The following is a 13,768-nucleotide window of genomic DNA, read 5'->3' on the forward strand; positions in this document are numbered from 1 at the left end:
AATTGTCTCCCACCTTCTTTATTGACTAAATCAATAACCAATTAGGGAACCAGATTTTAGTATTAGCTCCTCCCCCTACATGTGCTGATGCCAAAGACCATGTGGAAGTACATGATCCGTGCTCCCACTGACTGTAAAGGGCAAAGAGCTACTTTTGCAGTGGTGTTGATGCCTGCAGACTCACAGTTGAGAAAGACAGGGAAGCCTTCTGTGACGACTCCTAACACCCAACCCCAAAAAGTGACAGCCTAGACTGAAATCAAAGAGAACGCTTAAAACCTGTGATAAGGATGCTGAAGTGTCGCTCTCCACAGCTGACAGCTTCTGACAGGGGTCCTGGTGGGCAAGGACTCAGTTTCCTTATGGGGCTGGCCACTGGGAGTTTGACTGTGCTCCAGTGTATGGGCAACACAAATCAGACTCAGTTTTGTTTTGTTTTGTTTTCTCCCCTTTTGGCTTTTGAGACAAGCACTTCTCTGTGTACCCTGGCCATCCTGAAACTCAATCTGTAGATCAGGCTAGCCTCAAACTCACAGATATCTGCCTGTGTCCGCCTCCCAAGGGCTGGAATTAAAGGTGTGTGCCCCCACCACTTGGCCCTTCTTTTTGTGAGGAATGGAAAGAGGTCACAGAGTGGGAGACAGACCTGGAGGAACTGGAAAGTGAGTGTGATCAGGGTACATGATGGGAAATCCCCAAATAATCACTAAAAATATTATGTAATAAAAAATCAGGGAGTTGGTAGAAGGTGAGGGAAGTCTGGGAGACATAATCAGGAGAGGCTCTGAGAGTGACAGTGAAGGCTGAGAGAAGTCGGGCACTCCCTCTTCCTGAGTCCGGGCTAGATGTGTGTGGGACCTGAGAAGTGGAAACTATGGAAACAGCAGGCGTGGGTAAACGTGCCCTGAAAAGTAGCCTGCTTTCCCACAGTAATGTACCCATATGGCCTCTGCTGCATCTTCCTACCCTCAAACGTACAACTCCCAATGCTCATTGCTGACGACCAGACTTAAGGACCCTAGATACAGAGCCACTTAACCGCTCAGCATGTGCTGTCTCCTTCTCTGGGTTCTTCCTGGTTCACCTCATTTTAAGCATTGCCTGCAGAAGAGACATTAATTTCTCAAGTATTTTATCGAGATGTAAGGTACAGGAAGTATGACTATTGAGTGTGGACTGCCTTCCAGAAGTGGCATATGTCCAGGATGTGACAACCATCCTGGTAGAGGTCCTCTCACCACCTCACTACCTATTAGACCATGCACCTAACATTGACCACATGAGAAATATTGCAGCTCCAACACAGTGCCCACCCAGACCAACTCGCAGGGACAGAGGTCACCATCTGTCTGCCCTTGCTTCAGTCCATCATCCTGTGTATGACCACAGGGCACTTCTTAGCTGAGGGGCCTGTGTATCTTTGATCCTTGCCCTGAGGCACATGGCACCAAGACTGTACCAAGACAGACCTGTCGTCCTATGGAGCCAACCCTGGTTTAATGCATGCCAGCCCCTTAGTAGTCACTACTGGATGTGTGAGTGGACTACAGGAGATGACTGTTGTTCAGGAGAGAAAGGGGGCACCACACCATAGAAATACACAGCTAACTTGTTCTTCTTTCCCCAGGGCACTGTCAAACAACTTCTGCTGTTCTCTGAGACCGAGGGGAGCCCCTGCTTCCTAGATGTCTGTGGGACTTTCCTGGTTGCGGGGACAGATTTAGCTCACTTTAAAAGTTTTGATCTTTCCAGAAGGTACAGTTTCCATCCACACACAAGTATAAGATGCTCTTTCCTTTTTTAAGTTAGTAGACAGGAAATTGGAACAATGTCTTGTCTCACACAACACTCTTTTTCTTTCTTTCTTTTTTTTTTTAGCAATTTAGAAGAGACCTTTTATTGGTTCTAAAAATTAACCTCCTTTTCCCTGGGCTAGTGGGTTAAGTGCACAAGGTGAGAAGTGGTGAGCTGAACAGAACACCCTGTAGGCCAAGGTCTCAGCAGTCAGAGAAACTAATTTCTGTGAGCAGCAGGAAAACGCCAAGAGGCTGCTGATGTCATTCTCTCTGCTCCTGTCCTCACACAGGGAAGCAAAAGTGCACTGCAGCTGCAAGAACCTGGCCCAGATGATCCCCGACGTGGGGAGCATCACTTCTCTGAGATGCAATGCCAATGGGAACAAGATCAGTATCCTCCTTAGCAAGGTAAGGCCGGCGTCTCTGCTGTCCTGGGCCATATGGAGGGCCTCCTGACAGGACTGACAGACATAGCTATCTGTTCTGTCTCCTCATTAGGTCTTTTGGGTCTTCGTGTCTAGCCTTCTCTCAAGCCCCTTCTTACTCCATCTCCTTCCTCATTTTCCCGCCTTCTATCGGCTCTCTCCTTCCTGCTTCCATCTTGGGACACAGTCTGTTCCTTTTGGAGGGTGGGGCAGGTAATTATTGTTGATTGTAGCCCTGGCTCTCCTGCAACTCACTTTATAGACCAAGCTGGCCCTTCCTGTCCCTGCCCACCAAGTGCTGGGATTAAAGGTGTGTGCCTCCACCCCTGGTCCATCTCTGTTCTTCTGTGCTAACCTGCACACTTCCCATCTTCTCCTGCCCGTCTTTGTTCTCCTCAGAGTAAGTGGTGTCTTGTTCAGAGAGCCCTTGGTCCTTTTCTTGCTTTTCCTCATCACCTAGCACATCACCTTGGTCACAAGAAAAGACCACTATTAAGCTTACGGTATTTTCTTTTGTCTAAAGTTTTGGGGAAAATTTTATCTCTCCTTTTCAAAGGACTCACATCCCATTACAACTGTAGTACCTGCTAGAATAAACTTTCCTTCTGCATATTGTCCCTCATCATCGCCTGTGGGCTTGAGTAGCCCAGGGCTGCCTTTTGGATTATGCCCATTGGCGGAAATTCCGAAGAACATCCTGAATCAATCAGGATGTAAATGCTGTGTCACAGTGGAGGAAACAAGGAAGGGGGCTCAAGCCCAGCTCCTCCCTTTCCTCGGGAAGAATGTGCATGACATTCTTCCTCGGGCAAGTATGGAGTGGGCATTCTTCCTCAGAAGAATGGAGTGGGTATGCTAAGATGACGGTGAGAAGAGTAGAATGGGCCCACTAAGGTGACAGCATGGATGTCATTGTCACTTGTGCTTTGTGTGTCCCTCTGACCCAATCTTAGAACGGAGGATTTGATTTAGTATCAGCCCAAGAGGTACTGCAGCTCAGAACTCTGACCCTAACGGCAGCTCAGCGAGAGCAGGGGAGGAGCAGTGGGAGTTGTTAAAGTGATACAGAAGGGAGGCTGAAGAGATGGCTCAGAGGTTAAGAGCACTGACTGCTCTTCCAAAGGTCCTGAGTTCAAATCCCAGCAACCACATGGTGGCTCACAACCATCTGTAAAGAGATCTGATGCCCTCTTCTGGTGTGTCTGAAGACAGTGACAGTGCACTTACATATAATAAATAAATAAAATAAATCTTTAAAGTGATACAGAAGAAAGAAAGGACACAAAGCAGCAACGGTGTGAGTAAGACCCATAGAGAGTCCTCCAGATCCTAGCAGGGAACACTGAGGCAGCGAGAAGAGAGTATCCGTGACCCGCAGACATTCTCGTGTGCAGGGGCTGGGGCGATGACTCAAGGGTTAGGAACACTTGTTGCTCTTGCAGAAGACTTCACTTCTGTCCCAGCACCCACCTAGTGATTCACAACCATCCCTAACTCAAATGCCAGGAGAGCTGACAGCCTCTTCTGACCTCTGTGGGCACCAGACACATATGTGCTGTACACGTAGGCAAAATGCTCATGCACATAGAATTAAATCTTTATTTTTCAGAGTTTTTCTTCAAGACATCTTTAAAATGTGTAGTCCTTCGGTAAGGGCAGACAGAATCCCCAGGGCAGCTGTGCAGTGGCTGAGCCCAGACAGCCTCGAGCAGCTGAGCCTCATCCCAAGATCCAGTTGTTTCCTTTCACCTCTGTGGCACCTTACCAAGTGCTCCGATGAGGGACAGGGTCTGTGCAGTTTTCAGAGATGGCATAAAAGAACCCTCAGCTGGGCCGTTGTCCCTACCCGTGCCTCCTGGGCCTCCAGCTGGTCTGTCTCCACTTCCTCCTTCCGCTGCTCAGCATTACTACTGTAATGCTCATTGTGGGCTCAGCGTACCCTGGGGATGCTGACATTTCTTTATCTTAAAATAGGGTCTCTAAACACTTGAGAGCCATGTAACATAAAGTCAACCCTTTAAGTGGGCGATTCAGCAGCACTTGGCACATTTGCAGTATAGGACAGCTGCGCCCTCTGGCTGGTTCTAAACATCCTCGCTGTCACCCTGCTACTGCCTCTGGGTTTTCTTGTTCTGGACATGTCATAATTGTGTGGCCTTCTGAGTCTGGCTTCTCTCACCCATGTCACAGTTCGGGGCTCATCCACGTTGTAGCATGTGTCTGAGTTGTTTGGACAGACACATTTAATTCCCCACTGATCTGTGGATGCTCGCATGGTGACTCCACACCTTCGCTCTTGTGAATGCGGCATCTGTGAATTTAGAATGGAAGGCACACCTTGGAAGTTCCTCATCACTGTGACAGCAGTCAGCACAGCAGGAGCAGAGCAGCCAGGCGTTTTGTGCTCTGGTGCTGGTCTCTGCTAGAGTCACTGCTCACGACTTCTTGTGTCAGCTGCCAAATGGAACCCGTCACCACTGCCGTCTTGCATTCAGTTGTATGAATGACACTTTTGCCATAAATCCAGATCCCCTTTTGAGTCCCTTGGTTAATCTACCTCCAGGCTGAGCGTGGCGGCATATGCCTTAAATGCCAGCACTTGGCCGACAGAGGCAAGCAGATCTCTGTGAGTTCAAAGCCAGCCAGGTCCAAGTCATCCAAGGCTGCATAGTGAGACCCTACTTTTCTTTTATTGTTTTAAATCTACAGTCAAAACTGAGAGCAGCTCACAACCGTTTAGACTTTGTTCTAAGTTTTCTGAAATTACAAAGTAGTAACTAAGAAGCTATTTCAGGGGGCTTCAAAATAAAGAATTAAGTTACTATTCTGGTGGTGTGCCATTTACTGGAAGCCAAGGTGGCTGGCAAGAGGTGTGTTTTCCTCAAGTACCTGCTGTGTCATTCCTGCGGGCACAGTTCCGCTCGCCACTCCCGCGCCATTATGCCTTCTCTTTCCTAGGTTGACAACAGTCCTGATTCCAAAATCTACGTCTATGATGTTGAAATGGACACAGTGAATGTCTTCAACTTCAAGACTGGACACATTGGACAGATACAGACTCTGCCCTTTAATGAGCCTCCGACTAATGAGTAAGAATACAGTTCAGGATTTTGATGAAAACAGTTTGTGCCAACTTACTTAAGTTATGTTTTGAATTTCAGAGCCTCACAGAAGTTGCTAATAGGAAGACCAAATAGTAAAACCAACTCATGAGCAGTTGAAGTAGATTTAAGTTCTTGGCCTCTGCTCCAGGGTCCAGATTATGGAACTGGCTTAGTAGAAACCCAGACTGTGGAGCTGCTCTCCCCAAACATCTCTAGAAATGTCCCAGAGCAGAGTGGCTTCAGTCCTAGCAGCAACTCTGACAGGAAAGAGGTGCTTGCCTTTGTAGAGAATGTCTCTAGAGAAAATAAGAAATAAGTGTCTTTTATTGGAAGGGGGGTTGATGTAGCATGTAAATGTAGTTAGTTTCTGCTACAGAAAGCATGATATTGGGACCTCAAGCTTCGTGACCATCTATATTTAATTCTCCCTGACTTGAGTCAAGTGCAAGCTATGCCTGCAGGGAAGTAAGTGCAGAACACAGATCAAGTGGGAAACCCCAGGCTTGCTTTGGGGCTTAGGGAGAGCTGAGGAATGGGCATGAGTGGGGCTGCATGCATGGTTTGCTTTTTCTGTCATTCCTTTTTTTTTTTTTTTTTTCTTTTTTTTTTTTTTTTTTTTTTTCAGAGCTGGGGACCGAACCCAGGGCCTTGCACTTGCTAAATCCCCAACCCTCATTCCTTTTTGTACTATTCTGCTGCTGTTGCTGTCTTGTTGACTGTTAACCTGAGGATGCTTCCCAGAGCCTGGTGTGTGCTAAGCAAGAGCCCTACCCTTGAGTTACACCCCAACCCCAGTCTTACTTCCAATAGCTCTGGCAGGTCCCTCCTTCCTGGCTCAGATCTTCCTGCACAGTATACCCTGAATTCTTCCTGTCTCTCCCTGGGTCCTGCCTGGACCCTTCTCTGGAGCCTCTTCTCATCAGATTGATCTCCTTCTCATCTCTGTTGAGGTCTTACCTCAACAGCTCCTTTGTTTCTTTCCAACTTAGTGGACCCATGATCTCCTGCTTCAGAGTGTGGGTGCCCCTCAGACTGACACAGCCTCAGCCCAATCCAGAGTCCTAAATCTTTGGAACTAACCTCTCCTTTACTCCCTACTGCCCATTCCCCTCTTTATTAGATGAAATGTCTTCTAATTCTTAGCTCTGCCTGATTTTCATGGCTTTTCTTTCAAGAATAGGCAACGTCCTCTGCCTGTTCCAACTCTCTTGCCAGGCCAGTCTCTCTGGCTGGACTCCTCACAGTACAAAGGACACAACTCGTGTCTAGCATCTTATAGATCTTGATATATGTTCCATCCTAAATTCTGTGCATGTCACATCAGTTGTGCACAGAGCTAAGCAGGCCATGGCCTGTGTGCACACCACCAGTTGCCAGTGCTGGTGGCACTATGAGGGGTCTCTGTTTCTTGTAGGAGTGAGTCCTGCATAACCACCAAGAGCCACTGAGCCCCAAAATGGCATCATCCACCCTGGGTTTACTGCATGTGATTATCCTGCCTTCATCCCCCACATAGCTGAGACTAGTGGCAGGTGCCACCCTGCTCATTTCCTGTTGCGATCTCCAGCCTTTGCCACCTGGTTCAGTGAGCTGCCTATGTCCCCCTAAGCCAGACTTCACGAACCCTTTCTCCCCATTTCTCAAAGTCTGTAAGAATGTGTTCCGATAGAATGTGTGGCAGTGAGTGGCCCAAAGGTGCTCCAGAAGCCGTACACTTGCCAACAGTGCCATCACCTGCAGCACTGACTGACAGGATTATGAGTGGGCGTGGGCAGCAGCAGTAGAAGAAGTGTTCCTCTCTGATTTGGGGCTGGGTTTTCCTTCTGTTTTAGGGCCCACTTCTTTATGAATGAGAGCCTAGCAAGTTACGTTCCTGTGAACCATTTCTGGGATCAGAGTGAACCCAGGCTCTTTGTGTGCGAGGCCTTGCAGGAGGCACCTGGAGCCCAGCCACAGGCTATAGACAAGCAGCCCCACATGGAGGAAGGCACGTGCCACAAGGTACCTACTGCTTTGCTATGTTAGACATGTATGGTCACCATTTGCCTGGCATAGCTTATGGGATAGTTACTGGGAAAAATTCATTCATGAATAAGATCACTGTGTCACCAAGACCATTTCCATAAACCAGCACCTCGCAGACCCATCCTGAACCACTTTTCTTGTCCTCCAAATATCGATTTCTTAATTTTCTTATATATTTGGTTGTGAGCCTAGCCTTTAACGGCTGAGCCATCTCTCCAGCCCGATTTCTTAATTTTCTTAACTGTTCCATATCACTCCTTCTCTGTGGACAGAGCACTCTATAGATAGTCAGCATGAACTGACCTTACTCTATAGCACATGCTCATCAAGCTGACCTCAGTCACTGACTCTGCCCTCCTCACTGCTACCCTCCTGTAGGGTTCAGCCTCCATGTCGATGTGCTCTTGGCTCTAGACCAGTGCACCACACGACAGGACTCTGATACTTCCCTAGGCCTTTGTTTTACAAGATGTCAGTTGTGCCTAAAGAGAAAAGCAGTCTGTGTGCCTCTGTGACCCTCCTTCCTCTCAGAGAAGTTTGCATGCAGAACTCCCACATAAGTCACCACAGGGAAGCCCACCCTGTTGTTTAAGGACTCATTCTCCTCAGAGATGGGAGTCTGCCCCTGGGAACATCTGAAGTCAGTCAGTGCTCCGAGAATATCAGGAGCAAATCTATCCTTGATCCTCAAATGCCAGAATGATAAAATAGATCAAAGTGCTTCTCCATCACTAGGGTGAAGGAAACACTGCCAGACTGTACACCCTGAAAAGGAATTGAGATGAAAATAGGGAATTATGTTGCTGAATTTAAAACAGAGTGACTCTGCCCTGTGCCTTCCAGGAGGAAGTATTGATTCTCTCTTTCTTCGCTTCTGAAGAGCATGGTTTCCTGCTTCATGACAGCTTCCCCCGGCCTTCAACCTACCAGAGCCTTCTGGGCATGGAAGTGCCTCACTATTACTTCACAAAAAAGGTGGGAATGCCTGGTGCCTGCAGTTATTCCTGCCTCTCTCTTCCCTGGTGGATTTTTTTCATGTATCTCTAGCACATTTGAGATGTGAGGGGACCTTTCCTCTTGGCTTTCCTTCTAAAGGCAAACTTTAAGCCTTTGCCATTTCCTTGCATTCTAGCTGAATTTTTTAGGATTACTATCCCTATATTCTTCCTGAGGAATCCAGAATTACAAATGACACAAATCCTCCCAGCCCAGCCCAGCCCAGCTCACGGTGGGGCAGCCGTGTCACTGCTCAGGTTTCTGTACCCTGACGTCGTAAATGAGGCACATGCACAGGTTTGTAAGTTTTTGAAGGAGTGGGGTTAGCAGACACTAGCACACATCCTAACCCATTTATTTTATGTGCCAGAGATCCATCTGTACTGCGGTTCTAAAATGACACATTGCGTGGACTGAGTCCAGGCAGTCCCACATTGCTGTGTCCATTTTTACCAACTGCCAGGTCTTCAGCTTTGGGCCCCATTGCCACCTGAGAGGTGGTAGCTGTGGTGACTGCAGGCGACTGCTGCTGCTGCTTTCTTTTTCCTGCTTTACTTCAGTGCTGAGGGTCAAACCCAAGCCCTCAAACATACTGAGCTACACCCCATAACCTTACCTGAGGGACTTTTTCCACATAGGAGCTAGTGCCTGTGGGGTCAAGGTCGGGCCACTGGGGCTCCACACTAGTCTGCAGCTGCTGTTGTGGCTTTGATCCCCTGAACTGAAGTAGCTGCCCTCTTACTGGACCCACACCTTCTGAAAAAAATGTGCACATTCTCCATACCACATTTCTTTCATTGGCATACCAGAAAGGCAGGGGGTAAAAAAGCTTTTACCTTTTACCTAGGTGTTTCTGGGTTTCCCCATATAGCGATGTAAACAGCAGTCTTTAAAATGATCCCTGGGCTGTTCTCATTGTCTGAACCTTCCTGTCTTTTTAAAGCTGACTTTTAACTCTATGTGTGTGTGTCTAAATGAGAGTATGTGCAACGAGTGCAGTGAGTACAGGCAGTGCTGAGTCCCCTGGGTGATGGGGACTGAACTGTGGTTCTCCGCAAGAGAGTGCAAACTGGGACCTGCTGAGTCATTTCTCTGACCTCCTCTCTCTGTTTTTCCCATCCTTTCTTGCAAACTTTTATCTATGTGGCCTGCAGGTGGCCTTGAACTCACAGTAGTCCTGCCTCAGCCTCTAGAGTCCTGAGATTGCTAGGACTCAGATGTCTCCAACTGTGGCCGACAGAGCCTTCTGTTACTTTTGTAGCCAAAAGTGAGTAGGAGGATTAGCCCCAGGGAGACTGAGTAAAAGCCCATACCTGTGCAGTCCCCTCCACACAATCATGCAAGCTAGTGGGACTACCGTGTAGACTGCTAGGCAGTCACAAGCCTACAAGCCTCACTCAACTCTTCCCAGAGCTGCAAGTCACTTTAAACAGTGTAAATGTGGTTGTTGCCCCTCGATTCGTGACCATTTACTGATCAGACTATTTAGTCTTTTTTTTTTTTTTCCTTTTTCTTTTTTTCGGAGCTGGGGACCGAACCCAGGGCCTTGCGTTTGCTAGGCAAGTGCTCTACCACTGAGCTAAATCCCCAGCCCCCAGGCTATTTAGTCTTAAGATCTGTAAACATGCATATATATTGATACACACATTGTAAATAGAGATCCCAAGATGGTTGGTTCCAGTTCTCTGAGTTAGCATATGCAGCCGTATTGAACAGCCACCAGAACTTGGTGTATGGGCAGTTTGTATGTTACACTTCCATGTGCCTTAAAAATGTCATGGGTGTTTGTGAAAGCTGGGAAGGTATTCTCTGTCAGTGCAGGTATCCCTAATTGATTTATTTTAAAATAGAATTCCTCCACTGTACTGATACTTTCCTGACACTTTTCACTCTTGTTTTGTGTTCTTTGATTTAATTTCCCTGTGACCTGAAAACAGAAAAGTTTTGAAAGCTGCTTTGAGTGCTTTCGGTTGTCTTGTCTAAGTTGGTTTCACGGTCTGCACTTCTGCTCCGTCCACACATTTATGCATGCTTTCTCTTTTCTCATCTCCCTCTCTGTGCCTGCATTCATAGTTGTTGTTCCACAGAAGAGGCATCTATGATGTGGTCGTAAGTATGAAGCCCCAGGTCGTGGCTTGTCACCTTTGTTTTGTCATGCCCCTGAGACGATTTTCTTCTCGCTGTGTTGTGTGCCTACCCCGCTCACCTGGTAGGAAGCTTTCCTGGAGGCGAGGGTTTTTTGTTTGGTCCCGGAGCCCTGTGACTCGATTGGTTCTTAGTCTGGTGTGGATCTGTGGCGTGTGTACCCATTTCATCTGATCTGCAGATGCGGGAGATGCTTGCTCTACCTGCTTATAGTAAAGGTAGTATCTTTAGTTCACCCTGCAAAGTGCTTCCAAGAAGAGCCTGAAGGTGTGCTGTTTCTTTAAGAGCTGCTCCCCCTCTGTTTGCCAGCAGGCTCTTCAGTCTCTGTTTCCACAGGTTTTCAGTGCCCACACATCCCAGAATGCTGTGGGAGAGTCTAGTATTCTTAGTTCCAAGTACCCATGTGACTGGCAGGTTGCTCCAGGCTACTGTGACATAGGATAAACAGTCTCTGCCTCCCATCCAAATACCATGAGGTCCAAGCCCTGTTTAGGGCTCTGGGCAGTGTGGCCATAGAAAACAGTTCCTCACAGATCAGTAACAAGAAGCTAAAATAAGAAGCATGGTGCATGAGCGAGGGATTCCAAGGCTCCCCAGGGCGCTCACATAGTAACCACACCAGGGATGATGCTGTTACCAGTGTGAAGGACAGCATCTAGCTTAGTACACAATTAGCCAAACTCTTCTGTCACCTAGTTGGTATTACCGTGTGTGTGTGTGTGTGTGTGTGTGTGTGTGTGTGTAAAACTCAAGCTGCCATTAAGAGAACCTTTGCTGTATCAAGAAGGGCTTTCCAGCTACAACAAGACGTGATAAATTCCACCAGATTTTCAGAGTCCAGGTCAAATGTTGGTTCCTCCTGGGGCCTCCTCACTGGGCCTGCCAGGTAGGCTCAGACGGAAGTGAGATTGAATTGTTCATGACATCAGAGCTAGGGAGGAAGGTAGTTGAAGCCATCCCTTGGTTAGTCATGTGACAAATATGTGCTAGAGTATGCATACATGACAAATGGTCTGCAGAGAGAAGGACATGTTAGCGCTGAAGCACAGATAGAGAAGCTGAGAGTAGCAGATGAGCCGTGGTGAGGGCAGTGGGCTCCTCAGGGAAGGCGGGCTACTGTCCTTTAACTTTAAGAGATACGTGTGCATCTGACTTTACTTAAGTCACTTAAACTGGTAAGAGTCTTTATGGTGAATAGAACTCTAGGAGATAGAGGTTGAAAGAGTTGTTTTTAATGTGAGACTCTAATATTACTAAATTAGAGGCTGACAAGTTTATACCTGGCCAACATTTATTAACTTAAATCAAGGGCCCAAAGCTTTGGTCATTTCAGTGACTTTAAAAGTTCCTTAGGACCCTGTGGGAACCATTTGGCCTATGGCCTCCCTGCATTAGATTTCCCAGTAAGTGATTGAATATGTGGAGGTAGGACGGAGTGCGGGCATTAGCTTTACATATTGTCTGACAAGAACATGGGCCCTTTGTTCTCCAGCCTGGAGAAGCAGACAAAGAAGACAAGATGGATTCTGGGCACTACCACATCCCTCAGATGGTAGCCAAGAAGCCCCTACGAGACTTCGTGGGGCTGGAGGACTGTGACAAGCCTACTCGGGATGCCATGCTCAACTTCAGCTTCTTTGTCACCATTGGAGACATGGATGAAGCTTTCAAATCTATTAAACTCATCAAGAGGTAAGGAGTCCCTCACTCAAGTGTCAGAGGTTATATGCATCCTCTCTAGAGCCTTCAGCCTTTTAAATGTCTTGTTTTTCCAAACGCTCTTTTAGATTTATTTTATGTGTACACACCACATGTGTGCCTAGTGGCTAAGTCAGAGGGCATCTGATGCCCAGGAGCTGCCGTGAGCCATCTTGTGGGTACAGGTCTTCTGCTTATAGCAACAGTGCTCTCAATCACTGAACCACCTTTCCAACCCCTTTTATGCCTTCTTTGTCAATTTCATTTTAAGTAACAGCCCTTCTGTGATCACATTACAATATTTAACTATTTTTCTGCCCAGTGAGACGCCTGTTAGGCTGGAGGATACAGGCCGTATCTAGCACAGTGTGCATTGGCAGCAGTAGGAAAACCTGATGCCTGGTATCGGGGGTCCCGGGAACCTTAGGCTGTTCCTTCATTATTTATTTTAAAGTATCCAGAATACTCTGGTCAGAAGTTCTGCAGGTACTAAATATTGCTCAAAAATATTAGTAAACACCAAAACCATCAATGAATGCACTTAAATTTTATGAAAGCAGTGACAATGATCTATGTGTGCTGACTCATTCTTACAGCCCCAGCACCTAGAAGGCCAGAGTAGAAAGGTTACTGTGCGTTTGAAGCCAGCCTGGACTGCGTAGTGAATTCCAGGCCAGTCCGTGATGCCGATTAAGACCCCATCTTAAAAAAGAAATCAGTACGGGCCATCTGCAAGTACTTTCTCCACTCCTGAGACAATTTGGAAAAATCCTAGCATGAGCATTTGACAAATTTTCATCTAAAAAAGTAAAATAAAATACGGAGTTATACTATGAGAAAGGGAAGGTTGGCAGGCAAAGTGGCACACGCCTTTATTCCCAGCACTCAGGAGGCAGAGGAGCGCAGAGCTCTCCGAGTCTGAGTTCAGCCTGGTGTGCATAGAGAGTCTCGGAACAGCCAGAGCTGTTTATTACAGTTGGGAGGGTTTTCTCCCCACACTGGCCATGTGGACATTTAGCTCAGAGGTAACTAGCAAGGCCGCCCTTTCCTGGATCACTTTCATTTACTGTGGACACGGCCACAACCTAAAGCAGAGTGCATGGCCCCTTTAGTGTACCTCAGATAGACATATACACATATTAATTAATGTGTTCAGGCACACATATAGTATTAGTGTACAACTAAAAATAAAATTGTCTTAGAGACAGTGAGGGGAAGGCACAGCTGAATTCTTGAATCTGTATGCGTACCGTGGACCTGGGCCTACTTGTTTCAAAGCGTGCTGAGCATGTCGCATATGGCCAATCTGTAAATGCTCACGTCGTTATCAGTATCTTTGTTGTTTAAAGCACCAATCTGTTCCACTGTTTATTCTGACTAAAGACAAAGCCCTGGCCTAGGACAGGCTTCAGAATGTAAACTGATCAACATGAGTCACTAGAAGGCTGGACGTAACAAAGTTTGCCATTTACTAGGAGAGGCAGCCAGAGGAGGGCCTGTCACTCCTGACCGTCATGTACTGGTAGTGGCAGCTTCCTCTTGCTGCCTATGCCAGCAGTGATTCCTGCCTCCTGGTGGC

General features: G+C 47.2%; 1 protein-coding gene across 2 annotated transcripts in view; it reads left to right on the forward strand.

The window, feature by feature from the left end:
* Ift140 (intraflagellar transport 140) overlaps positions 1-13,768 on the forward strand; it is a 77,176-nt gene that overhangs the window by 19,067 nt on the left and 44,341 nt on the right. Inside the window, exons 12-17 of one of the 2 annotated variants that reach the window (XM_032914329.1) lie at positions 1,628-1,755; positions 2,087-2,204; positions 5,180-5,310; positions 7,158-7,326; positions 8,194-8,325; positions 11,984-12,183. In XM_032914329.1, the coding sequence (XP_032770220.1) occupies positions 1,628-1,755; positions 2,087-2,204; positions 5,180-5,310; positions 7,158-7,326; positions 8,194-8,325; positions 11,984-12,183 (878 nt within the window). The remainder of the gene's footprint in view (positions 1-1,627; positions 1,756-2,086; positions 2,205-5,179; positions 5,311-7,157; positions 7,327-8,193; positions 8,326-11,983; positions 12,184-13,768) is intronic. The other variant, XM_032914328.1, reaches the window with a different exon arrangement.

This window comes from Rattus rattus, chromosome 9 (genome assembly GCF_011064425.1).
Source record: "Rattus rattus isolate New Zealand chromosome 9, Rrattus_CSIRO_v1, whole genome shotgun sequence".
NCBI lineage: Eukaryota > Metazoa > Chordata > Mammalia > Rodentia > Muridae > Rattus > Rattus rattus.